The 27,084-nt window shown below is 47.5% G+C and overlaps 1 protein-coding gene across 1 annotated transcript; it reads right to left on the bottom strand.

Annotated features, from left to right (window-relative positions):
• Positions 1 to 7,020: 7,020 nt before the first annotated feature.
• Positions 7,021 to 27,053, bottom strand: MXD3 (MAX dimerization protein 3). The gene is made up of 6 exons (XM_063927960.1): positions 26,533 to 27,053; positions 18,214 to 18,310; positions 11,836 to 11,865; positions 10,557 to 10,671; positions 8,372 to 8,546; positions 7,021 to 8,282 (listed from the first exon to the last, which is right to left on the bottom strand). Exons 1-6 carry the CDS (start codon positions 26,600 to 26,602, stop codon positions 8,164 to 8,166), a joined length of 606 nt encoding a protein of 201 aa, XP_063784030.1. The 5' UTR covers positions 26,603 to 27,053; the 3' UTR covers positions 7,021 to 8,163.
• Between the last annotated feature and the right edge of the window lie 31 nt (positions 27,054 to 27,084).

The raw sequence follows: 27,084 nt of genomic DNA on the forward strand, positions 1-27,084 counted from the left end.
GAGTGTGGTTACCAGGCACATCTTGTCAATGGCACCAGCGTTACGTATAAGCTGCAAATTATGTAATGCCGGTTTGTGTTTATGGAAGTGATTATCTATTACAAAATTGGGAACAGAAGGATTTTTTGTACTCTTAAATTTGTCATGTACTGTATGGCTCATATGCACATTACCTGTAAAAATAAGAATTTACTTACCGATAATTCTATTTCTCGTAGTCCGTAGTGGATGCTGGGGACTCCGTCAGGACCATGGGGAATAGCGGCTCCGCAGGAGACAGGGCACAAAAATAAAGCTTTAGGATCAGGTGGTGTGTACTGGCTCCTCCCCCTATGACCCTCCTCCAAGCCTCAGTTAGGATACTGTGCCCGGACGAGCGTACACAATAAGGAAGGATATTGAACCCCGGGTAAGACTCATACCAGCCACACCAATCACACCGTATAACTTGTGATCTGAACCCAGTTAACAGTATGACAAACGTAGGAGCCTCTGAACAGACGGCTCACAACAAATAACAACCCGATTTTTTTTTTGTAACAATAACTATGTACAAGTATTGCAGACAATCCGCACTTGGGATGGGCGCCCAGCATCCACTACGGACTACGAGAAATAGAATTATCGGTAAGTAAATTCTTATTTTCTCTAACGTCCTAAGTGGATGCTGGGGACTCCGTCAGGACCATGGGGATTATACCAAAGCTCCCAAACGGGCGGGAGAGTGCGGATGACTCTGCAGCACCGAATGAGAGAACTCAAGGTCCTCCTCAGCCAGGGTATCAAATTTGTAGAATTTTGCAAACGTATTTGTCCCTGACCAAGTAGCAGCTCGGCAGAGTTGTAATGCCGAGACTCCCCGGGCAGCCGCCCAGGATGAGCCCACTTTCCTTGTGTAATGGGCCTTGACAGATTTAGGTTGTGGCAAGCCTGCCACAGAATGTGCAAGTTGAATTGTGCTACAAATCCAACGAGCAATCGTCTGCTTAGAAGCAGGAGCACCCATCTTGTTGGGTGCATACAATATAAGCAGTGAGTCAGACTTTCTGACTCCCGCCGTTCTTGAAATATATATTTTCAATGCCCGGACCACGTCCAACAACTTGGAATCCTCCAACTCGTTAGTAGCCGCAGGCACCACAATAGGCTAGTTCAGGTGAAACGCTGACACCACCTTAGGCAGAAAATGAGGACGCGTCCGCAGTTCTGCCCTGTCCGTATGGAAAATCAGATATGGGCTCTTATATGATAAAGCCGCCAATTCTGATACTCTCCTGGCTGAAGCCAGGGCCAGTAGCATGGTTACTTTCCATGTGAGATACTTCAGCTCCACCGATTTGAGCGGCTCAAACCAATGGGATTTGAGAAAATCCAAGACTACATTAAGATCCCACGGTGCCACTGGGGGCACAACCGGGGGCTGTATATGTAGTACTCCTTTTACAAAAGTCTGGACTTCAGGAACTGAAGCCAATTCTTTCTGGAAGAAAATCGACAGGGCCGAAATTTGAACCTTAATGGACCCCAATTTGAGGCCCATAGACAATCCTGTTTGCAGGAAATGTAGGAATCGACCCAGTTGAAATTCCTCCGTGGGGGCCTTCCTGGCCTCACACCACGCAACATATTTCCTCCAAATGCAGTGATAATGTTGTGCAGTCACCTCCTTCCTGGCCTTTACCAGTGTAGGAATGACCTCTTCCGGAATGCCTTTTTCCTTTAGAATTCGGCGTTCAACCGCCATGCCGTCAAACGCAGCCGCGGTAAGTCTTGGAATAGACACGGTCCCTGCTGAAGCAGGTCCCGTCTTAGAGGTAGAGGCCACGGATCCTCCGTGAGCATCTCTTGAAGTTCCGGGTACCAAGTTCTTCTTGGCCAATCCGGAGCCACTAGTATCGTTCTTACTCCCTTTTGCCGTATAATTCTCAGTACTTTTGGTATGAGAGGCAGAGGAGGGAACACATACACTGACTGGAACACCCACGGTGTTACCAGAGCGTCCACAGCTATTGCCTGAGGATCTCTTGACCTGGCGCAATACCTGTCCAGTTTTTTGTTGAGGCGGGACGCCATCATATCCACCATTGGTTTTTCCCAACGGTTCACAATCATGTGGAAGACTTCGGGATGAAGTCCCCACTCTCCCGGGTGTAAATCGTGTCTGCTGAGGAAGTCTGCTTCCCAGTTGTCCACTCCCGGAATGAATACTGCTGACAGTGCTATCACATGATCTTCCGCCCAGCGAAGAATCCTTGCAGCTTCTGCCATTGCTGTCCTGCTTCTTGTGCCGCCCTGTCTGTTTACGTGGGCGACTGCCGTGATGTTGTCCGACTGGATCAACACCGGCTGACCCTGAAGCAGGGGTTTTGCCAGACTTAGAGCATTGTAAATCGCTCTTAGCTCCAGTATATTTATGTGAAGAGACATCTCCAGGCTTGACCATACTCCCTGGAAGTTTCTTCCTTGTGTGACCGCTCCCCAGCCTCTCAGACTGGCATCCGTGGTCACCAGGACCCAGTCCTGTATGCCGAATCTGCGGCCCTCTAACAGATGAGCACTCTGCAACCACCACAGAAGAGACACCCTTGTCCGTGGCGATAAGGTTATCCGCTGATGCATCTGCAGATGCGATCCGGACCATTTGTCCAGCAGATCCCACTGAAAAGTTTGTGCGTGGAATCTGCCGAATGGAATCGCTTCGTAAGAAGCCACCATCTTTCCCAGGACTCTTGTGCATTGATGCACAGACACTGTCCCTGGTTTTAGGAGGTTCCTGACAAGTTCGGATAACTCCCTGGCTTTCTCCTCCGGAAGAAACACCTTTTTCTGAACCGTGTCCAGAATCATTCCCAGGAATAGCAGACGTGTCGTCGGGGTCAACTGAGATTTTGGAAAATTCAGAATCCACCCGTGTTGTTGCAGCACTAGTTGGGTTAGTGCTACTCCGTCTTCCAGCTGTTCTCTGGATCTTGCCCTTATCAGGAGATCGTCCAAGTAAGGGATAATTAATACGCCTCTTCTTCGTAGAAGGATCATCATTTCGGCCATTACCTTGGTAAAGACCCGAGGTGCCGTGGACAATCCAAACGGCAGCGTCTGAAACTGATAATGACAGTTTTGCACCACGAACCTGAGGTACCCTTGATGTGAAGGGCAAATTGGGACATGCAGGTAAGCGTCCTTTATGTCCAGGGACACCATAAAGTCCCCTTCTTCCAGATTCGCTATCACTGCTCTGAGTGACTCCATTTTGAACTTGAATTTTTGTATGTACAGGTTCAAAGATTTGAGATTTAGAATAGGTCTTACCGAGCCGTCCGGCTTCGGTACCACAAATAGCGTGGAGTAATACCCCTTTCCCTGTTGTAGGAGGGGTACCTTGACTATCACCTGCTGAGCAAACAGCTTGTGAATGGCTTCCAATACCGTCGCCCTGTCTGAGGGAGACGTTGGCAAAGCAGACTTTAGGAACCGGCGAGGGGGAGACTTCTCGAATTCCAACCTGTAACCCTGAGATACTACCTGCACAATCCAGGGGTCCACCTGTGAGCAAGCCCACTGTGCGCTGAAATTCTTGAGTCGACCCCCCACCGTTCCTGAGTCCGCTTGTAAGGCCCCAGCGTCATGCTGAGGGCTTTGCAGAACCCTGGGAGGGCTTCTGTTCCTGGGCAGGGGCTGCTTGCTGCCCTCTCTTACCCCTTCCTCTGCCCCGAGGCAGATACGACTGTCCTTTTGTCCGCTTGTTCTTATAGGAACGAAAGGACTGCGGCTGAAAAGACGGTGTCTTTTTCTGTTGGGAGGGGGCTGAGGTAAAAAAGTGGATTTTCCGGCAGTTGCCGTAGCCACCAGATCCGATAGACCGACGCCAAATAATTCCTCCCCTTTATACGGCAATACTTCCATATGTCGTTTGGAATCCGCATCACCTTGACCACTGTCGCGTCCATAAACTCCTTCTGGCAGATATGGACATCGCATTTACTCTCGATGCCAGAGTGCAAATATCTCTCTGCGCATCTCGCATATAAAGGAAAGCATCCTTTAATTGCTCTATAGTCAATAAAATACTGTCCCTATCCAGGGTATCAATATTTTCAGTCAGGGAATCCAACCAGACAACCCCAGCACTGCACATCCAGGCTGAGGCGATGGCTGGTCGCAGTATAACACCAGTATGTGTGTATATACTTTTTAAGGTAGTTTCCAGCCTCCTATCTGCTGGATCCTTGAGGGCGGCCGTATCAGGAGACGGTAACGCCACTTGTTTTGATAAGCGTGTGAGCGCCTTATCCACCCTAGGGGGTGTTTCCCAGCGCGCCCTAACCTCTGGCGGGAAAGGGTATAATGCTAATAACTTTTTTGAAATTAGCATTTTTCTATCTGGGTTAACCCACGCTTCATCACATACATCATTTAATTCCTCTGATTCAGGAAAAACTACAGGTAGTTTTTTTACCCCCCACATAATACCCCTTTTTGTGGTACTTGTAGTATCAGAGATATGCAAAGCCTCCTTCATTGCCGTGATCATATAACGTGTGGCCCTACTTGAAAATACGTTTGTTTCATCACCGTCGACACTAGATTCAGTGTCTGTGTCTGGGTCTGTGTCGACCGACTGAGGTAAAGGGCGCTTTACAGCCCCTGACGGTGTCTGAGACGCCTGGGCAGGTACTAACTGGTTTGCCGGCCGTCTCATGTCGTCAACTGATTTTTGTAATGTGCTGACATTATCACGTAATTCCATAAACAAAGCCATCCATTCCGGTGTCGACTCCCTGGGGGGTGACATCACCATTATCGGCAATTGCTCTGCCTCCACGCCAACATCGTCCTCATACATGTCGACACACACGTACCGACACACAGCAGACACACAGGGAATGCTCTTATCGAAGACAGGACCCCACTAGCCCTTTGGGGAGACAGAGGGAGAGTTTGCCAGCACACACCCAAGCGCTATAATATATATGGGAACAACCCTATATAAGTGTTGTTCCTTATAGCCGCTTAAATATATAAAAATATCGCCAAAATATGCCCCCCCTCTCTGTTTTACCCTGTTTCTGTAGTGCAGTGCAGGGGAGAGTCCTGGGAGCCTTCCTCACAGCGGAGCTGAGCAGGAAAATGGCGCTGTGTGCTGAGGAGAATAAGCCCCGCCCCCTATTCCGGCGGGCTTTTCTCCCGGAGTTTTAGACATTTGGCATGGGTTAAATACATACATATAGCCTCAATGGCTATATGTGATGTATTCTTTTGCCATAAAAGGTATTATATATTGCTGCCCAGGGCGCCCCCAGCAGCGCCCTGCTCCCTCCGTGACCGTCTGGTGTGAAGTGTGTGACAACAATGGCGCACAGCTGCAGTGCTGTGCGCTACCTTCATGAAGACTGAAGAGCCTTCTGCCGCCGGTTTCCGGACCTTCAATCTTCAGCATCTGTAAGGGGGGCGGCGGCGCGGCTCCGGGACGAACCCCAGGGTGAGACCTGTGTTCCGACTCCCTCTGGAGCTAATGGTGTCCAGTAGCCTAAGAATCCAATCCATCCTGCACGCAGGTGAGTTGAAATTCTCTCCCCTAAGTCCCTCGATGCAGTGAGCCTGTTGCCAGCAGGACTCACTGAAAATAAAAAACCTAAAAAACTTTTTCTAAGCAGTTCTTTAGGAGAGCCACCTAGATTGCACCCTGCTCGGACGGGCACAAAAACCTAACTGAGGCTTGGAGGAGGGTCATAGGGGGAGGAGCCAGTACACACCACCTGATCCTAAAGCTTTATTTTTGTGCCCTGTCTCCTGCGGCGCCGCTATTCCCCATGGTCCTGACGGAGTCCCCAGCATCCACTTAGGACATTAGAGAAATGGTACGTACCACTGCCATTAGTGTGTTACAAATGAAACCACTGATCATGGGCAGTAAGGTGCACAATACTTCTTTCACATGTAAAAAGTGTGAAGTAACATTACTTTGTAGTTTAAATAAACAAGCATTTAAATTACCAGCTCTTTTTCTACTGTATAGAATGTAGCCCTCAGTTATGTCATAAATATCTGCTGTATCATGGGATTCCCTGATGCACACAAGAAGCTAACTGAAATATCTTTTACATTAGCTATTAGAATATAAGTAGTGTCACAATGTTTATTTTGAAATGTGAAAATCCAGCGTGGCATTGACTTGGCAGTATTGTCTATCTGTTTGTATTTTGTTGTGGTACCCACCAATGAACCAGGTGGCTGGATTGGCATGAGTAGACCTAATGATTATAGTGAAATATCATATTCATATATGATGTGCATTGAACCAGATCACACTCAGGGGCAGATGTATTAACCTGGAGAAGTGAAAAGTGGAAGGTGATAACACACCAGCCAATCATTACGGATTTGAAAAATGACAGGAGCTGACTGGCTGGTGCGTTATCACCTTACCCTTATCACTGCTTTATCACTTCTCCAGGCGTAATACATCTGCACCAGGGTGCTTTGAGAACCTGTTAATATTGCAAACATAAGGTAAAAGGTTTCTTCACCTAAAGTGCCTAGTATATATATTACTACCAGGCCAAATGTAACACTCACCTGCCACATCTTCCTGCACTCGCTTTGTGGCAGCTTCAGACTGCAGTAGCTATGTAGGAGTATCTGAACCTGCTTCTAAGCCATGACAGGATAGAAATGGCCAATAGGTGGTGATGTGGCAGGCTCAGCCTGGACAGTATTTATATTTTCCTATTTATAGCTACAGTACAGCAAAAGGCATTATGGGAGGAGATACCCTTTAATCTAGCTGCCAGAATCAGAAAACATTGCACTTGTTCTTAAACAGTAATTTCCTCACACCATGACATGTTGGTAACTGAGCTTTAGGATTGGTTTGCTCAAACGCCATTTCATTTTGAAACTACTTTTCCCTTGGTAATTGAGAAATAAGGTTTTGAGCAGTTTTCATCTCTTGTGCTATCATTAATTCTTGGTAGGAATGTTATCTATATATTTAAAATGCAAATAAAAATACATGCAATCTTACTGAACAACACATTTACTAAAATAGAGGATAAAATATGTAAAAGAAACAAAAGCTTATTTTGAAGTTTTCACCTCTTTCCCCAGAACAAACACTCCTACATTACAAATGTTGGCTGGGGTCAGGAATGTAGGCAAGTTGCACCTGTGTTCTTAAGGGGTATACCATGTCTTATCCGATCCCCATAGTGACTTTCATTGTCCTTGGAGCTAAAGATGCAGGGTCAACGGAACAGCAGCTAAGGCAGGCCTGATCATGATGCTTCTTTTCTTCAGCAAGTGCAGGAAATATTGGGGACTTTTTACAAGTTAATATCAGTTCTGTAAACATTAAATCACCTCCCAGAGATGGTAATGGGTTTTTTTCTTTTTAAATGGACTCAAATGTTTTAGCTAAAAAGTGGGTGCACCTTTATCACATTCCATGTGGTAGGTGGATGCCGGAGAACCCCACAGTGTGCTTTCTTCACATAAGTCTTCACCTTTATTAGGAATCTAAAAATAAACAGGTGCTTACAGGATGTTCCTCCAAGCGCACAAATAGCTAAGTGCTTCTTCCCATGTGTCCAGGAGCGCTCTGTGCAACCAGTGCGCAGAGGCGCAGCGAGAGGCGCTCCAGCATTTACATATGTACAATAAGTTACGTGATCACAGTGGCACCACTCTTGTGAATTGCTGGTTACGTAATTCTCTCCCAGTGCTGCATGAAGGGCTTCAGATCCAATGTTCCAGTAACTAAGGTCAGCGCTGAGAGAACCTTCTCTATATATAAGCAGTTGGGTCCCATGGATTCTCCACAGCACAGCTTGCCATGTGTCTTTTACTCTACCTGACCACTGAGCTGCAAATGAGCTATGTTGTGAAATGTAAGAGGGGTTACCTCGTGTTGATTGGTTACTGGCTAGTCACCACATAGTGGGACTCCCAAGACTTTATTTAGAAGAAATAAAGATGCTAGGCAAACATTGGGTGCCCTCTATGATAGAAGGAAGTTATCTGAGTAATGGACCGTGCCTTTACCGAGAGACAATGTAAGAGTTGCTGTTCTATAGTACTTTGGGTGTTTGATATTTGCTAACTAGGAATCTTCATTAAGCGCTGCCTTGTGTTATTGCTGTACAAGTCTGTTTGTGCTTGCTGCCGTCATAACCAGGCATGAGCTGGAGTTGAGTAACTGTGCTCCATGCCAGCACTAAAAGAAACGAACAGGTCTCCCTCATTTCCGCTCAGGATTACCCCTTCCACATCTATCTCCAAATCTTCTGCAAGACAGAAAAACAAACAAGCGCTTATTTCAATGTTCCATAGTGGAGGGTCAAAATGCACACTACCGTGTAGGATTTCTACCCACCTTGATCAGAATCCGATCTTTCTGATGACAAGGTAGAGGAGTCCAGGCTATCGGCTCTTATGCGTTCAGTGCTATTGGAAGGTAGAAGTTGTTTTAGTCTTTGCCGGAGCTTCTGTTGCTCTGTTCTTAGTTTTTCCTTTAGGTTCTTCGCTCTCAGCTCTTGATCCTCCAGCTTCTGCAATGAATAATACGAACGTTAAAAGCCATATGGCCTGCTGAAGTGTATTAATAGTTATTTATATAGTACCTGTGCTTTACAGAGAATCTGTAATCATTTACAATCTACATTCCCCCGACCTGAAACACACTTCACGTATCTATATGTCTTGAGTGTAGGTCGGAGGAACCCAAAAAAAACCTGAAACCAGCAGGCGGAGAACGTACAAATGACACCTATTGAGCATAAAATTATTGTGATGTCGTTTTCTGGCTCATACACAGAAACTCGCATTGCTCCAGAACCTGCTGCACTAAAATCATGTCTTCTACTTGTTGCTCCAAGGCCTAGTAATAATTTATATTTATATGCTTTTCAAATTAGTCACAGCTATATTAATCAAAAAGATTGCTTCCCTGATAGCCATTACATGCTAAATGCACATTTAACAAAACCATCTGGTCTGTAACACCATATATCTCTAGGGTACAGTGTTAACAGACCCTTGGTGTATTCCACTTGTTCTCGGCAGTGTCCACCAGTGCACACACATTTGTCAGGAACACAGGTACGTTTATTCAATTGGTAAGTTCAGTGATGTTGCACTTTTGATAAGATGTAAATAACAAAAATAAAGTGAAGGACCATAGCGCATACTGTTTTTGGAGGCTGCAGTTTCATGGACTGTTCTGATTAATTGCTCTTGCAGCATCATTGGTTGGAATGGTAAGATGCATAGGGCTGCATTCAAAGCACTCAGGCCCAGATTTATCAAGCCTTGGAGAGTGAAACTGCACGGTAAGTACCAACCAATCAGCACCTAACTGCCAATTTACAAGCTGTTTGAAAACTGACAGGAGTTGATTGGTTAGTACTTTATCACTCTCCAAGGCTTGATAAATCTGGGCCTCAGTGGGATGCAGTTACAATACTCCATAGGCTCCTCTAATGCTGGTTACAAATAAGATTTATTGCATTTAGTTACTAAACAAAGAAATACTAATAAAACAATGCATGAAATAAGGCAGATTTTCAAACTGCTGCATTTTACAGGAGGTGAGGATTCTGGCCATGTTTTCCCTGGGTCATCTACTGTAACTCTTCTTCACGCCTGCCATGATACAGTGTGTTGAGCACGGCTGGGGTAGAATTGTGTTTTATACAAATTATGGAGAGATGCCAGGCAGTACATTTGATCATTGGAAAAGGGAATGTGGTGGGATTGAGAGATTATGAAGATGTCCTGCATATGAACCAAAATAGTGAGTCTAAAGAGTGTAGTACAGTGGTTCCCAAAGCAGCCGAACAGTCCAGGCTTTAAGAATATCCATGCTTAGGCTCAGGTAACTTAATTAGTACCTCGGTCACTTTGATTATACTATATGTGTACAATCAAAAAACCTGAACTGTTGGTTTGCCTTGAGAACAACGTTTGGGAATCACTGGTTGAGTAGCTGCAGTGTCTAGGAAGCATGCCGGTTGGCAGAGATGTACTATCCATGGGAAAGTTAATCTGGCAACTGTATTAGTGTATAGCTGATGTATATGATTAGTCTTCACTGACTAATAACAGGACATGAGGGTCTACGTACAGATGTAGCCATGCTACAACACGACTTGCTGCATGGCGTGTCAGGCTGTGACTATTCGCAGCCAGTGATCTCTCCATTAATTCCATTAGGAATTAATGGAGCAGACGCCGGCTGCAATTAGTCGCAGGCCGGCATGCCATGCAGTAAGCATTGTTGCAGCATGCCGCATCGCTGCAAAGATGAGCATGGCTACATATGTATTCCTACTGTGTTCTATAGATGAAAGTAAAGTTCCAGCATCAACTGTTTGAAAGTGTTATTTCTACACACTTCAAGAAATGCTGCTGCATATAAACCAGACATATGTGATAAAGGATAGAAATCTCAAGTCTTCAATATCCTAAAATGTGTTCCAGATATATCTGAATGTTACTGTTGTGCTATGCTTTAGATTACAATGGTTCCTTTATGTGGGTGCCCAAGAAGCTGGACTCACTTTGATGTGCTGCTTGGCTCTGTGCAAGAGGCTGAGAGTTGTGTGACGAGAAGTGTCCACACTCAGAGGGACCTGCTGCTTTAACTGTTCCAAGCACCTCCGCAGCTGCGCTCTCCTGCAGGTAGAAAGATTAAATCAATGGTATACTCTGCTAATTACTACATAGAAAACTTGCTTAAACAGCAATCCAAAATTGTACACTTAGATAGCAGCCTGAAATTACTTCATATACATGAATTTACTGATGATTATACTTGTGCACATTTATTAAGCTATTAAGAGGCATTAGCGCAGTAGTTTCATCAAAATCTAAATGTCAGCCCCATTGGCTGATTGTTTGATGCCCCACTTCATTGTCACTGGTAAAACATGACGCAATGCAACAGAAATCTAACTTTTCACACTGGGGAACATGTTGGCCTGGGCATAATGTTTTTTTTTTTTTTTAAACTTCTCTTGATGCTTGTATACAGAACTGATTCAACTAGCGTTGTGCCAGGGCTGAGATCTGTACAGCAGGTGCCAACTTTTCCTTTGTATTGAAACGCCTAGTGGCAGCACCTATATCCACGGTGCATATCCACTTGCAGCTTTTGCCGTGTGTACTATATTTAATGACTAGTGACCATTTTATAGAACAGCTGATCACTCTAGAACTAATCTACCTGGTGAATTCAAACGAAGAAGAAAAAGCCTCACTTTTTAAATTAGAATCTTATTACACTCTGGTCTGTACAGCTGAAAGCATATCCTCTTATAATACGTGCATAGCGGCACAACTTCTCTGTCTTGTATCGCCCATATCACATTGTGGCTTTTCATTGGAGTAGGTTTCTACTTATTTTATTTTTTTTCTTAAATTCTAAAGTCTGACTTTCTGTACAAAATAAGCAGGAACCCCAGATCAGCCACATGCATCACTCTGGATTAAGCTACTACGTGATTGTGCAACTCATTTGCTTTGAGTAGTTTGTGTGGGATGTAGTTGGGATCCCACCACTCAGAATGCCAATGCCAGAATCCCAACACCTGTCAGAATACTGACGCCAGCATCCCGAACGAAAGTATACAGGGGAGGTTAGGCTGCGGGGAGGGAGGGTGAGGGAAAGGATTAGCTCCCTCCTGCACCCCTGTCGCCATTTCAAACAGTTGGGATGCCGGGGTGGATATTATGACTGCCGGGATCTCGTACCCAACCCATTAACGTTTGTGTAGTCATTAATGCAGTGCTACATTACATGCTACATTTCAGCACAAAAAACAAAACTACTCTACTCACCGGTGTTTCTCTAGTTCATTGTGAACAGACCTGTAGGTACAAAAACAAACAAACGCCTTTTAGTTATGAACTAGAAACAATATAGGAAACTTAACCCTACAAACGTATGATTATGGCAGAGAAGACAAACGAATCCATCTCGTCTGCCTCATGCACTACTTACGCTTAGTTCTTTTTGTTTACCAATTCCCTCAAGTTCAGTAACATCTTGTAAGCAAACAATCGATAGATTGCAGTAGCTCTGTACAGTGGTTCCTGATATTAGTCCTGACTCCTGAGCAGCTCTTCTCACCACCAGTTTTATATTGTGCTATGAGGATCTATTAGAAGCAGGGTACACTACAATAATGTATTACAGAATTGTTTTAGTTTTCTGTTTCAGATTATCAACCTTTACCTACCCTAAATCATGAGAAGGTGGCTATTCCTCTGCTAGGGCAGTACCTAGGTGCTGGGATGGGTTTGGTGTATAATGTTGACATTCATCATGCAGACACCGTTTTTGAGGCAAGTATATTTTCCAGATGTTGACATTGTGAATGCATACCTGCTGTGATAATACCCAATTGTGCCAGCTGGGAGATGTGCTTTCAGAAATTGTTAGTGTTTGCACATGCATGGTTTATGTACGTCTCCGCTCTGTTCTGCTGCATGGTGGAGGCAGAACCTCACACAGAATACACTGATCTGTATGGAGAGATACTGCTGCAGCGCCATCATGGAATAGGAACCACCCCTATCCCCACTCACTATACACCTCCTCTATTCACGTGGCAGAAAGCGAACCACCCCTATCCCCGTGTCGGAAAGGGAACCACCCCTATCCCCGCTCATTATACACCTCCTCTATTCACGTGTCGGAAATGGAACCACCCCTATCCCCGCTCACTATACACCTCTGTTCACGTGGCAGAAAGCAAACCACCCCTATCCCTGCTCACTATACACCTCCTCTGTTCACGTGTCAGAAAGGGAACCACCCCTATCCCCGCTCACTATACACCTCTGTTCACATGTCAGAAAGGGAACCACTCCTATCCCCGCTCACTATAAACCTCCTCTGTTCACATGTCTAAATAGGGAACCACCCCTATCCCCGCTCACTATACACCTCCTCTGTTCACGTGTCAGAAAGGGAACCACCCCGATCCCCACTCACTATACACCACCTCTATTCACATGTCTGAAAGGGAACCACCCCTATCCCCTCTCACTATAGACCTCCTCTGTTCACGTGTCAGAAAGGGAACCACCCCTATCCCCGCTCACTATACACCTCCTCTGTTCACGTGGCAGAAAGCGAACCACCCCTATCCCTGCTCACTATACACCTCCTCTGTTCACGTGGCAGAAAGGAAACCATCCCTATCCCCGCTCACTATACACCTCCTCTGTTCATGTGTCAGAAAGGGAACCACCCCTATCCCCGCTCACTATACACCTCCTCTGTTCACGTGTCAGAAAGGGAACCACCCCTATCCCCGCTCACTATACACCTCTGTTCACGTGTCAGAAAGCGAACCACCCCTATCCCCGCTCACTATACACCTCCTCTGTTCACGTGTCAGAAAGGGAACCACCCCTATCCCCACTCACTATACACCTCCTCTATTCACATGTCGGAAAGGGAACCACCCCTATCCCCGCTCACTATACACCTCCTCTGTTCACGTGTCAGAAAGGGAACCACCCCTATCCCCGCTCACTATACACCTCCTCTATTCACGTGGCAGAAAGCGAACCACCCCTATCCCCGCTCACTATACACCTCCTCTGTTCACGTGTCAGAAAGGGAACCACCCCTATCCCCGCTCATTATACACCTCCTCTATTCACGTGTCGGAAATGGAACCACCCCTATCCCCGCTCACTATACACCTCCTCTGTTCACGTGGCAGAAAGCGAACCACCCCTATCCCTGCTCACTATACACCTCCTTTGTTCACGTGTCAGAAAGGGAACCACCCCTATCCCCGCTCACTATACACCTCTGTTCACATGTCAGAAAGGGAACCACCCCTATCCCCGCTCACTATAGACCTCCTCTGTTCACATGTCTGAAAGGGAACCACCCCTATCCCCGCTCACTATACACCTCCTCTATTCACGTGTCCGAAAGGGAACCACCCCGATCCCCACTCACTATACACCTCCTCTATTCACATGTCTGAAAGGGAACCACCCCTATCCCCTCTCACTATAGACCTCCTCTGTTCACGTGGCAGAAAGCGAACCACCCCTATCCCTGCTCACTATACACCTCCTCTGTTCACGTGTCAGAAAGGGAACCATCCCTATCCCCGCTCACTATACACCTCCTCTGTTCATGTGTCAGAAAGGGAACCACCCCTATCCCCGCTCACTATACACCTCCTCTGTTCACGTGTCAGAAAGGAAACCACCCCTATCCCCGCTCACTATACACCTCTGTTCACGTGTCAGAAAGGGAACCACCCCTATCCCCACTCACTATAGACCTCCTCTGTTCACGTGTCAGAAAGGGAACCACCCCTATCCCCGCTCACTATACACCTCCTCTGTTCACGTGTCAGAAAGGGAACCACCCCTATCACTATAGACCTCCTCTGTTCACGTGTCAGAAAGGAAACCACCCGTCTCCCCGCTCACTATACACCTCCTCTGTTCACGTGTCAGAAAGGGAACCACCCCTATCCCCGCTCACTATACACCTCTGTTCACGCGTCTGTTTTGGGCACCTCCCTTTCCCCGCTCACTATACACCTCCTCTGTTCACGTGTCAGAAAGGAAACCACCCCTATCCCCGCTCACTATACACCTCTGTTCACGTGTCAGAAAGGGAACCACCCCTATCCCCGCTCACTATAGACCTCCTCTGTTCACATGTCTGAAAGGGAACCACCCCTATCCCCGCTCACTATACACCTCTGTTCACGCGTCTGTTTTGGGCACCTCCCTTTCCCCGCTCACTATACACCTCCTCTGTTCACGTGTCAGAAAGGAAACCACCCCTATCCCCGCTCACTATACACCTCTGTTCACGTGTCAGAAAGGGAACCACCCCTATCCCCGCTCACTATAGACCTCCTCTGTTCACATGTCTGAAAGGGAACCACCCCTATCCCCGCTCACTATACACGTCCTCTATTCACGTGTCAGAAAGGGAACCACCCCTATCCCCGCTCACTATACACCTCCTCTGTTCACGTGGCAGAAAGGAAACCACCCCTATCCCCGCTCACTATACACCACCTCTGTTCACGCGTCGGAAAGGGAACCACCCCTATCCCCGCTCACTATACACCTCCTCTATTCACGCGTCGGAAAGGGAACCACCCCTATCCCCGCTCACTATACACCTCCTCTATTCACGTGGCAGAAAGCGAACCACCCCTATCCCCGCTCACTATACACCTCTGTTCACGCGTCTGTTTTGGGCACCTCCCTTTCCCCGCTCACTATACACCTCCTCTGTTCACGTGTCAGAAAGGGAACCACCCCTATCCCCGCTCACTATACACCTCCTCTGTTTACATGTCTGAAAGGGAACCACCCCTATCCCCTCTCACTATACACCTCCTCTGTTCACGTGGCAGAAAGCGAACCACCCCTATCCCCGCTCACTATACACCTCCTCTGATCACGTGGCAGAAAGGAAACCACCCCTATCCCCGCTCACTATAGACCTCCTCTGTTCACGTGTCAGAAAGAGAACCACCCCGATCCCCACTCACTATACACCTCCTCTGTTCACATGTCTGAAAGGGAACCACCCCTATCCCCGCTCACTATACACCTCCTCTGTTCACGTGTCAGAAAGGGAACCACCCCTATCCCCGCTCACTATACACCTCTGTTCACGTGTCAGAAAGGGAACCACCCCTATCACTATAGACCTCCTCTGTTCACGTGTCAGAAAGGAAACCACCCGTCTCCCCGCTCACTATACACCTCCTCTGTTCACGTGTCAGAAAGGGAACCACCCCTATCCCCGCTCACTATACACCTCTGTTCACGTGTCAGAAAGGGAACCACCCCTATCCCCGCTCACTATAGACCTCCTCTGTTCACATGTCTGAAAGGGAACCACCCCTATCCCCGCTCACTATACACGTCCTCTATTCACGTGTCAGAAAGGGAACCACCCCTATCCCCGCTCACTATACACCTCCTCTGTTCACGTGGCAGAAAGGAAACCACCCCTATCCCCGCTCACTATACACCACCTCTGTTCACGCGTCGGAAAGGGAACCACCCCTATCCCCGCTCACTATACACCTCCTCTATTCACGTGGCAGAAAGCGAACCACCCCTATCCCCGCTCACTATACACCTCTGTTCACGCGTCTGTTTTGGGCACCTCCCTTTCCCCGCTCACTATACACCTCCTCTGTTCACGTGTCAGAAAGGGAACCACCCCTATCCCCGCTCACTATACACCTCCTCTGTTCACGTGGCAGAAAGCGAACCACCCCTATCCCCGCTCACTATACACCTCCTCTGATCACGTGGCAGAAAGGAAACCACCCCTATCCCCGCTCACTATAGACCTCCTCTGTTCACGTGTCAGAAAGAGAACCACCCCGATCCCCACTCACTATACACCTCCTCTGTTCACATGTCTGAAAGGGAACCACCCCTATCCCCTCTCACTATACACCTCCTCTGTTCACGTGGCAGAAAGCGAACCACCACTATCCCCACTCACTATACACCTCCTCTATTCACATGTCTGAAAGGGAACCACCCCTATCCCCTCTCACTATAGACCTCCTCTGTTCACGTGGCAGAAAGCGAACCACCCCTATCCCTGCTCACTATACACCTCCTCTGTTCACGTGGCAGAAAGGAAACCACCACTATCCCCGCTCACTATATACCTCCTCTGTTCACGTGTCAGAAAGGGAACCACCACTATCCCTGCTCACTTTACACCTCTGTTCACGTGTCAGAAAGGGAATGAAGTGAGACAGCTTTAACTACTGCCATGTGCACACAGCCATATATTAGGTTAGTGATCCGATAGTACTCCGCACATGGATCTAATTAAAACTTTACACATGTCTTTGTACTTAGATCCCGCAGCATTTCTTTTAGCCGTTTATCATACACAAAAACTTATTTGCAGCTTCTAATGGCTATGAGGCTAACAGCAATAGAATTCATGTGGGCAGACTGCACTATGACACAAAGTTTTATTTTGTTATCTTTAAATCACAAGTTTACAAATGTTACTACTTTATTGAGAAACCCTAAAGTTGTTAGGTAAGGTGAGCACACATCTACGATGCACTACTATAGTTTAAAAAAAAAAAAAACTACTTACTGCATCTTAGATTATCAAAATGAGAAAATACAGATTGGTTGACAAAGTGATTGAAAGCCAATACAAATGCTTTTATTAAACCTATATTCTGACATGAATAAGAAATGATCATGCAGGGGAGGCTAGCTGGTCGTCACTTGTTTTCATGCACAACACAAAATGCCATGTTGTCCATTAATGCACAATGTAAGCATAGCTGAGACTAATGGATTGTGGGCAGGTTTATCAGGAAGACCATTTTGGCAACTAACTGATCCACCTACTCTATTAATAAATACTTTACCCCTGTAATCAGGAGCATAGCAAGAACCTTGTGGGCCCCATAGCAATATTTTGAAGGTACCTCTGTCCCAATGCTTCTAGAGAGACACCTTTCCGCAGCAGTTATTAAAATGATGCCACATAATAGTGTTGTAGTTCATTTTCTGAACCATAGTAGTACCCTAGTTAATTTTATGAACCACAGTCATGCCCTTGTTCATATTACGGGGGTATCCGATTAGCTACAGCAGTTAACCGAGGCTAACTGGTTTGCCAAGGGCTATCCTATTAACCCCGATAGCCAGCACTTATCGGGTATTGGTTTCGCCTGCTTCAAACAGCCAACTCCCCAAAAAGTGCCGCGAAAATACATAGGTTCACGACTCTTGCGGACGCTATGTATTTTCGTAAGAGAAAAACGGGGCAATGTAATTGGATACCGATTAAAAACATTTGTGATCAAATAACAAATTGCGAAAGCCCATCATTTTTCACAGCTAATTGGATACCCCCCATGTCACACTCTAGGGCTGCCAGTACATTTACAACACCTTACTCCCAAATCACATTGTGTCTCCAATTCATATTCTGCCACACTATAGTGCCTTTGCTTCATATTGTGGCACATTATAGTATCCCAGTTCAGATTATGTAACGTTATAATGCCCTCCAGTTCACTTTATACCTCATTACAATTGAGCAGGTCCAGGGGTATATCTAGATATATTGCAGGCCCCAAGGCAATAGTCTGTAAAGGCCCTTATGTAACATGCAATTGTAAAAATGTATGAGCCCCAAGATCCAGTTCTCACCTAACGCTGTCAGGATTGCTGTTGGTTCTCTGTCGTTTTCTCCTCCCAGGAGTGGTGGTATCACAAGGCAATATGGAAGCATAACCATGTTCTGCTTCTGCAATTAAATTAAATGTAGATTTGAAAACGGCACATTCACAATTATGGCATATTTTCATTGTACATATTTTCTCTATCGTCCTAAGTGGATGCTGGGGTTCCTGAAAGGACCATGGGGAATAGCGGCTCCGCAGGAGACAGGGCACAAAAAAGTAAAGCTTTACTAGGTCAGGTGGTGTGCACTGGCTCCTCCCCCTATGACCCTCCTCCAGACTCCTGTTAGATTTTGTGCCCGAACGAGAAGGGTGCAATCTAGGTGGCTCTCCTAAAGAGCTGCTTAGAGAAAGTTTAGTTTAGGTTTTTTTCTTTACAGTGAGTCCTGCTGGCAACAGGATCACTGCAACGTGGGACTTAGGGGGAAAGTAGTAAACTCACCTGCATGCAGAGTGGATTTGCTGCTTGGCTACTGGACACCATTAGCTCCAGAGGGATCGAACACAGGCCCAGCCGTGGAGTCCGGTCCCGGAGCCGCGCCGCCGACCCCCTTGCAGATGCTGAAGCGTGAAGAGGTCCGGAAACCGGCGGCTGAAGACTCCTCAGTCTTCATAAGGTAGCGCACAGCACTGCAGCTGTGCGCCATTTTCCTCTCAGCACACTTCACTGGGCAGTCACTGAGGGTGCAGAGCGCTGGGGGGGGGCGCTCTGAGAGGCAAATATAAACCTTATACAAGGCTAAAAATACCTCACATATAGCCCATAGGGGCTATATGGAGATATTTAACCCCTGCCTGACTGGAAAAATAGCGGGAGAAGAACCCGCCGAAAAAGGGGCGGGGCCTATCTCCTCAGCACACGGCGCCATTTTCTGTCACAGCTCCGCTGGTCAGAACGGCTCCCAGGTCTCTCCCCTGCACTGCACTACAGAAACAGGGTAAAACAGAGAGGGGGGGCACATTAATGGCTATATATATATATATTAAAGCAGCTATAAGGGAGCACTTAATATAAGGATATCCCTTATATATATAGCGCTTTGTGGTGTGTGCTGGCAGACTCTCCCTCTGTCTCCCCAAAAGGGCTAGTGGGTCCTGTCTTCATTAGAGCATTCCCTGTGAGTTTGCGGTGTGTGTCGGTACGTGGTGTCGACATGTATGAGGACGATATTGGTGTGGAGGCGGAGCAATTGCCAAATATGCAGATGTCACCCCCCAGGGGGTCGACACCAGAATGGATGCCTTTATTTGTGGAATTACGTGATGGTTTATCTTCCCTTAAACAGTCAGTTGAGGACATGAGGCGGCCGGACAATCAATTAATGCCTGTCCAGGCGCCTCAAACACCGTCAGGGGCTGTAAAACGCCCTTTGCCTCAGTCGGTCGACACAGACCCAGACACGGGCACTGATTCCAGTGACGACGGTAGAAATTCAAACGTATTTTCCAGTAGGGCCACACGTTATATGATTTTGGCAATGAAGGAGACGTTACATTTAGCTGATACTACAGATACCGTAAAACAGGGTATTATGTATGGTGTGAAAAAACTACAAACAGTTTTTCCTGAATCAGAAGAATTAAATGACGTGTGTGATGAAGCGTGGGTTGCTCCTGATAAAAAGTTGATAATTTCAAAAAAGTTATTGGCATTATACCCTTTCCCGCCAGAGGTTAGGGCGCGCTGGGAAACACCCCCTAAGGTGGACAAGGCGCTCACACGCTTATCCAAACAAGTGGCGTTACCCTCTCCTGAGACGGCCGCACTTAAGGATCCATCAGATAGAAAGATGGAAGTTATTCAAAAGAATATATACACACATGCAGGTGTTATACTACGACCAGCTATAGCAACTGCCTGGATGTGCAGTGCTGGAGTAGTTTGGTCAGAATCCCTGATTGAAAATATTGATACCCTAGATAGGGACAATGTTTTACTGTCGTTAGAACAAATAAAGGATGCATTTATCTATATGCGTGATGCACAGAGGGATATTTGCACACTGGCATCTCGGGTGAGTGCTATGTCCATTTCAGCCAGAAGAGCCTTATGGACACGACAGTGGACAGGCGATGCGGATTCAAAACGTCACATGGAGGTTTTGCCGTATAAAGGGGAGGAGTTATTTGGAGTTGGTCTATCAGACTTGGTGGCCACGGCTACTGCCGGGAAATCCACTTTTTTACCTCAAGTCACTCCCCAACAGAGAAAGGCACCGACCTTTCAACCGCAGCCTTTTCGCTCCTACAAAAATAAGAGAGCAAAGGGCTTGTCGTACCTGCCACGAGGCAGAGGAAGAGGGAAGAGACACCAACAGGCAGCTCCTTCCCAGGAACAGAAGCCCTCCCCGGCTCCTGCAAAAACCTCAGCATGACGCTGGGGCCTCTCAAGCGGACTCGGGGACAGTGGGGGGCCGTCTCAAAAATTACAGCGCGCAGTGGGCTCACTCGCAGGTAGACCCCTGGATCCTGCAGATAATATCTCAGGGGTACAGGTTGGAATTAGAGACGGATCCTCCTCATCGTTTCCTGAAGTCTGCCTTACCAACCGTCTCTTCCGAAAGGGAGAGGGTGTTGGAAGCCATTCACAAGCTGTACGCTCAGCAGGCGATAGTCAAAGTACCCCTATTACAACAAGGAAAGGGGTATTATTCCACTCTATTTGTGGTACCGAAGCCGGATGGCTCGGTAAGGCCTATTCTAAATCTGAAGTCCTTGAACCTCTACATAAAAAAGTTCAAGTTCAAGATGGAGTCACTCAGAGCAGTGATAGCGAACCTGGAAGAAGGGGACTTTATGGTATCCTTGGACATCAAGGATGCGTATCTACACGTTCCGATTTACCCCGCACACCAGGGGTACCTCAGGTTCATTGTTCAAAACTGTCACTATCAGTTTCAGACGCTGCCGTTCGGATTGTCCACGGCGCCTCGGGTCTTTACCAAGGTAATGGCCGAGATGATGATTCTTCTTCGAAGAAAAGGCGTATTAGTTATCCCATACTTGGACGATTTCCTAATAAGGGCAAGGTCCAGAGAACAGCTGGAGACAGCTTTAGCACTATCTCAAGAGGTGCTAAGACAACACGGGTGGATTCTGAATATTCCAAAATCCCATTTAATCCCGACAACTCGTCTGCTGTTCCTAGGAATGATTCTGGACACGGTTCAGAAAAAGGTTTTCCTTCCAGAGGAAAAAGCCAAGGAGTTATCCGATCTGGTCAGGAACCTCCTAAAACCAGGAAAAGTGTCAGTACATCAATGCACAAGAGTCCTGGGAAAAATGGTGGCTTCTTACGAAGCAATTCCATTCGGCAGATTCCATGCAAGAATATTCCAAAGGGATCTGTTGGACAAATGGTCAGGGTCGCATCTGCAGATGCACCTGCGAATAACCCTGTCACCAAAGACAAGGGTGTCACTTCTGTGGTGGTTGCAGAAGGCTCACCTATTAGAAGGCCGCAGATTCGGCATTCAGGATTGGATCCTGGTGACCACGGACGCCAGCCTGAGAGGCTGGGGAGCAGTCACACAAGGAAGAAACTTCCAGGGAGTATGGACGAGTCTGGAAAAGTCTCTTCACATAAACATTCTGGAACTAAGAGCAATCTACAATGCTCTAAGCCAGGCGGAACTTCTCCTGCAAGGAAAGCCGGTGTTGATTCAGTCGGACAACATCACGGCGGTCGCCCATGTAAACAGGCAGGGCGGCACAAGAAGCAGGAGTGCAATGGCAGAAGCTGCCAAGATTCTTCGCTGGGCGGAGAATCACGTGATAGCACTGTCAGCAGTGTTCATCCCGGGCGTGGACAACTGGGAAGCAGACTTCCTCAGCAGACACGATCTTCATCCGGGAGAGTGGGGTCTACATCCAGAAGTCTTCAACATGTTAATAGACCGTTGGGAAAGACCAATTGTAGACATGATGGCGTCTCGCCTCAACAAGAAACTGGACAAATATTGCGCCAGGTCAAGAGATCCACAGGCAATAGCTGTGGACGCACTGGTAACTCCTTGGGTGTACCAGTCAGTGTATGTGTTTCCTCCTCTGCCGCTCATACCAAAGGTATTGAAGATCATACGGCAAAGAAGAGTAAGAACAATACTAGTGGTTCCGGATTGGCCGAGAAGGACTTGGTATCCGGAACTTCAAGAGATGCTCACGGACGAACCGTGGCCTCTACCTCTGAGAAGGGACCTGCTACAGCAGGGTCCCTGTCTTTTTCAAGACTTACCGCGGCTGCGTTTGACGGCATGGCGGTTGAACGCCAGATCCTAAAAGGGAAAGGCGTTCCAGAAGAAGTCATTCCTACCTTGATTAAGGCACGGAAGGAAGTCACCGTGAAACATTATCACCGCATTTGGCGAAAATATGTAGCGTGGTGCGAGGATCGGAGGGTTCCGACGGAGGAATTCCAACTGGGTCGTTTCCTACATTTCCTGCAATCAGGATTATCTATGGGTCTCAAATTGGGATCCATTAAGGTTCAAATTTCGGCCCTGTCAATATTCTTCCAAAAAGAATTGGCCTCTGTCCCTGAGGTCCAGACTTTTGTCAAGGGAGTACTGCATATACAGCCTCCTGTGGTGCCTCCGGTGGCACCGTGGGATCTAAATGTAGTTTTAGATTTCCTCAAATCCCATTGGTTTGAACCATTGAAAAAGGTGGATTTGAAATATCTCACATTGAAAGTGACTATGTTACTAGCCCTGGCCTCTGCCAGGAGAGTATCTGAATTGGCGGCTTTATCTTATAAAAGTCCTTATCTAATCTTCCATTCGGATAGGGCAGAACTGCGGACTCGTCCGCATTTTCTCCCTAAAGTGGTATCAGCATTTCATCTGAACCAACCTATTGTGGTGCCTGCGGCCACTAGCGACTTGGAGGACTCCAAGTTGTTGGACGTTGTCAGAGCCTTAAAAATATACATTGCAAGGACGGCTGGAGTCAGAAAATCTGACTCGCTGTTTATATTGTATGCACCCAACAAGTTGGGCGCACCTGCTTCTAAGCAGTCGATTGCTCGTTGGATTTGTAACACAATTCAACTTGCACATTCTGTGGCAGGCCTGCCACAGCCTAAAACTGTAAAAGCCCACTCCACAAGGAAGGTGGGCTCATCTTGGGCGGCTGCCCGAGGGGTCTCGGCATTACAACTCTGCCGAGCAGCTACGTGGTCGGGGGAGAACACGTTTGTAAAATTTTACAAATTTGATACCCTGGCAAAGGAGGACCTGGAGTTCTCTCATTCGGTGCTGCAGAGTCATCCGCACTCTCCCGCCCGTTTGGGAGCTTTGGTATAATCCCCATGGTCCTTTCAGGAACCCCAGCATCCACTTAGGACGATAGAGAAAATAAGAATTTACTTACCGATAATTCTATTTCTCGGAGTCCGTAGTGGATGCTGGGCGCCCATCCCAAGTGCGGATTATCTGCAATACTTGTACATAGTTATTGTTAACTAATTCGGGTTATTGTTAAGGAGCCATCTTTAAGAGGCCCTTTCTGTTGTCATACTGTTAACTGGGTTTAGATCACAAGTTGTACGGTGTGATTGGTGTGGCTGGTATGAGTCTTACCCGGGATTCAAAATGCCTCCCTTATTGTGTATGCTCGTCCGGGCACAGTACCTAACTGGAGTCTGGAGGAGGGTCATAGGGGGAGGAGCCAGTGCACACCACCTGACCTAGTAAAGCTTTACTTTTTTGTGCCCTGTCTCCTGCGGAGCCGCTATTCCCCATGGTCCTTTCAGGAACCCCAGCATCCACTACGGACTCCGAGAAATAGAATTATCGGTAAGTAAATTCTTATTTATTTCTATGGCAAAATTAAAATGTTCTGTTAACGGCAAAAAAAAAAAAAATGTAGCTTTTTCCAAATACAGCATGTTGCCTTGTTTAATCGCAGTCATATAATTGAAGAGAATCATGGTCAAATATTAATTTTTAAAATATCTATGAATTTGGTGCTTTGAAAGTTGTCAGTCATAGAAGTGGAGAGAAAGAGCGGAAATTGACAGAAAATGGAACAACAAACACCAAACATTGAAGCATGTCTAACACTATAATTACTATGGGGCTAATTCAGACCTGATCGTAGCAGCAAATTTGTTAGCAGATGGGCAAAACCATATGCACTGCAGCGGGGGGGGGGGGGGTGATTTGGGTGGCTTATATTGTTTCTGTGCAGGGTAAATACTGGCTGCTTTAATTTTACACTGCAATTTAGATTTCAGTTTTAAACACACCCCACCCAAATCTAACTCTCGCTGCACATGTTATATCTGCCCCCCCTGCAGTGCACATGGTTTTGCCCATAAACTAACAAATTTGATGCTACAATCTGGTCTGAATTAGGCCCTATGTGAGAGTTACACTTTTTGTACAAGTTGTAATAGAACAAAGTATATTTGAGACTGTTTTCACAAGTGTTCCCTAAGGAAAATTATCATCAACAACAAACATTTATTTTGAATATATAACTGATAAAACTAAAGCAACTTGGATTGGTTGCTTGTCACTTGCTGCCCATAACAGTGATCAGCAGGGACCCAGCCTGTCAGTAAAAGAATGGAAAAGGAAAAACAAATGCTGGGTTTACACGTATTGAAAACATTTCACTGCAGACAGCAATGGGGTTGGTCTGAACTAAATAGCAAAAGTAATAATTATAACTGAGCGATCAGACAAAGGAAACATGACCGATGCCAGCACAATGGCCAGAGGGTGAACTGAGTGACAGTTGTGATGGACAGGAAAAGTTCATAATCGAACATTGGGAGGAACAGGGCTAGGAAGCAAAGGATGAGGAAAAACCAAGTAAAGGTGCATACACACGGTGAGATTTAGCCTTGTGATTTTGACTATATAGTCAAAATAGCAAGGCAAGTTAGTGCAAATTGCAAAGTGTTAGCCACCTTGCGATACCGATGCACAGTCTGTATCGCAAGGCTAGATACGCAAGTCAATCTTGACTATCTAATACTAAAGTATAGTCAAAATTGCATAGCCAACATCGCAAGCACACATAGTCCATATCGCATAGTCAAAATCTCACCGTGTGTATGCACCTTAAGAGCGAGACAGAACAGGTAAGGACAACAGGTGCTGGTCTTCAGCATTACATCTAGTAGCCCTGGCAGAGAGCATGGGAGCGAAGGAGGATGCATGGGGAACATACCTGTGTTGGCGCCAGGGTGGCTGCACAGGGCACACACCTGTATGGGTTTGGAGGGTAACATGGGTACAAGAGAGAGAGTGGCCGCAGGGGGCACACACCTGCCCAGTATGGGAGCAAGAGTGGATGCACAGGGTACACACTTGTATGGGTACAGGAGAGAAGGCAGCTGTACGGGGCACACACCTGTATGGGTACAAGCGAGAAGGCAGCTGCACTGGGCATGCACTTGTATGGGTACAGGAAAGGCAGCCAAACCGGGTATGCACCTATATGGGTACAGGAAAGAAGTTAACCACTCATGGCACACACCTGCATGGGTAAGGGAGAGAGGGCAGCTGCCAGGACAAATACCTTTACGGTATTGGAGTACCGCTGCACGAGGAACATACCTGTATGAGTGAGAGAGCGGTTGCATGGGGCACACACTTGTATGGGTACGGAAGCGAGGGCACACTGGCATTGGCATAGGAGAAAAGATGTCTGCATGCACGAGGCACACACTGGTATTGGCACAGTAGAGAAGGTGGCACCAGTATGGGTGTGGGGGTAGCTAAGCTGGGCACACCTGTATGGGTACGAGGGCAGCTGAGCTGGGCCCACACCTGTATGGGTGCGGCTTCACGGGGTACACACCAGTATAGGTATGGGGGCGGCTGCGTGGGGCACACACCTGTAAAGGGGCACGGGCGGCTACACTGAGCATGCAGTACCGGGGTGAGGGCAGCTGTGCGGTAAAGTGTACCGCACAAACCTGTATAGGTAAAGTGCGAGGGCGGCTGCGTGGGGCACACACCTGAATGGGGGCGGCTGCGCTGGGCACACACCTGTATGGGTACAGGGGCGAGGGCGGCTGCACTGAGCACGGCAGCATCGGGGTGAGGGCAGCTGTGCGGGGTACACACCTGTATGGGTAGGGGTGTGAGGGTAGCTGAGCAGGGCACATAAATGTATGAACACTAGAGCCATAACCAAAGTCAGACAGTGGAGATGGGCATATACTGTGCCACTGCCATCTGATCCCCTCCCCCTGCTGCTGCTGGGGAGTACATACACAGGGGGGAGGGGGACAAGATGATGAGACACTGATTTGATGATTCCAGGTCCTTACCCCGCTCTCTTCGCTCGACGTACTCAGCTGCTTGGAGCAGTACCTGGAGGTTGCTGGGCAGTTGATCCATGGCCGGGGATCTGGCTGCTTGGGCCCGGGTAACTCTGTGGGTGTCAGTGAAGGGCTGTGGCCTGCCCAGCTTGTTGTGCTGCTTAGGACGAGTCCCGGAGATCCCTCGCCGCTCAGATCACTCTCAACCTGGTTCAGGGAGCTGCTTGTCCGGGATGCTGTCTGCCCTCTCGGTGTCAGCCCGCCGCGGTCCAACTCCCGTTCTTCTAGTACACAGTACACACAATGTAACTGACACCGAGCGACTGGACGAAGCCCCGCCCCTGGACACGCCTACGGGTCACACACCCACTCCCGTAGGGCCCGTACCGCTTCTCAGCCGCCGCTCTCAACGTGCCCACGGGGTCAGCTACCAGCGGCCGCACAGCCCTGCCGGTGTTCCGTCCCGGGCGCACTCGGTGTATTGGACCCGTGTCCTATGTTACCATGGAGCTTCCTGAAACGGGAGGAGACTCCAGGGGGCGGAAGACAATTGGCTCCTGG

This window comes from Pseudophryne corroboree, chromosome 6, assembly GCF_028390025.1.
Source record: "Pseudophryne corroboree isolate aPseCor3 chromosome 6, aPseCor3.hap2, whole genome shotgun sequence".
In the NCBI taxonomy this organism is placed as follows: domain Eukaryota; kingdom Metazoa; phylum Chordata; class Amphibia; order Anura; family Myobatrachidae; genus Pseudophryne; species Pseudophryne corroboree.

Coding starts and splice junctions, on each gene's coding strand:
- MXD3 (XM_063927960.1), bottom strand. CDS start 26,602: ATGGATCAACTGCCCAGCAACCTCCAGGTACTGCTCCAAGCAGCTGAG. Junction 11,866..18,213: donor AGCAATCCTGACAGCGTTAG/GTGAGAACTGGA, acceptor TTGTACCTACAG/GTCTGTTCACAATGAACTAG. Junction 10,672..11,835: donor AATGAACTAGAGAAACACCG/GTGAGTAGAGTA, acceptor TTCTACCTGCAG/GAGAGCGCAGCTGCGGAGGT.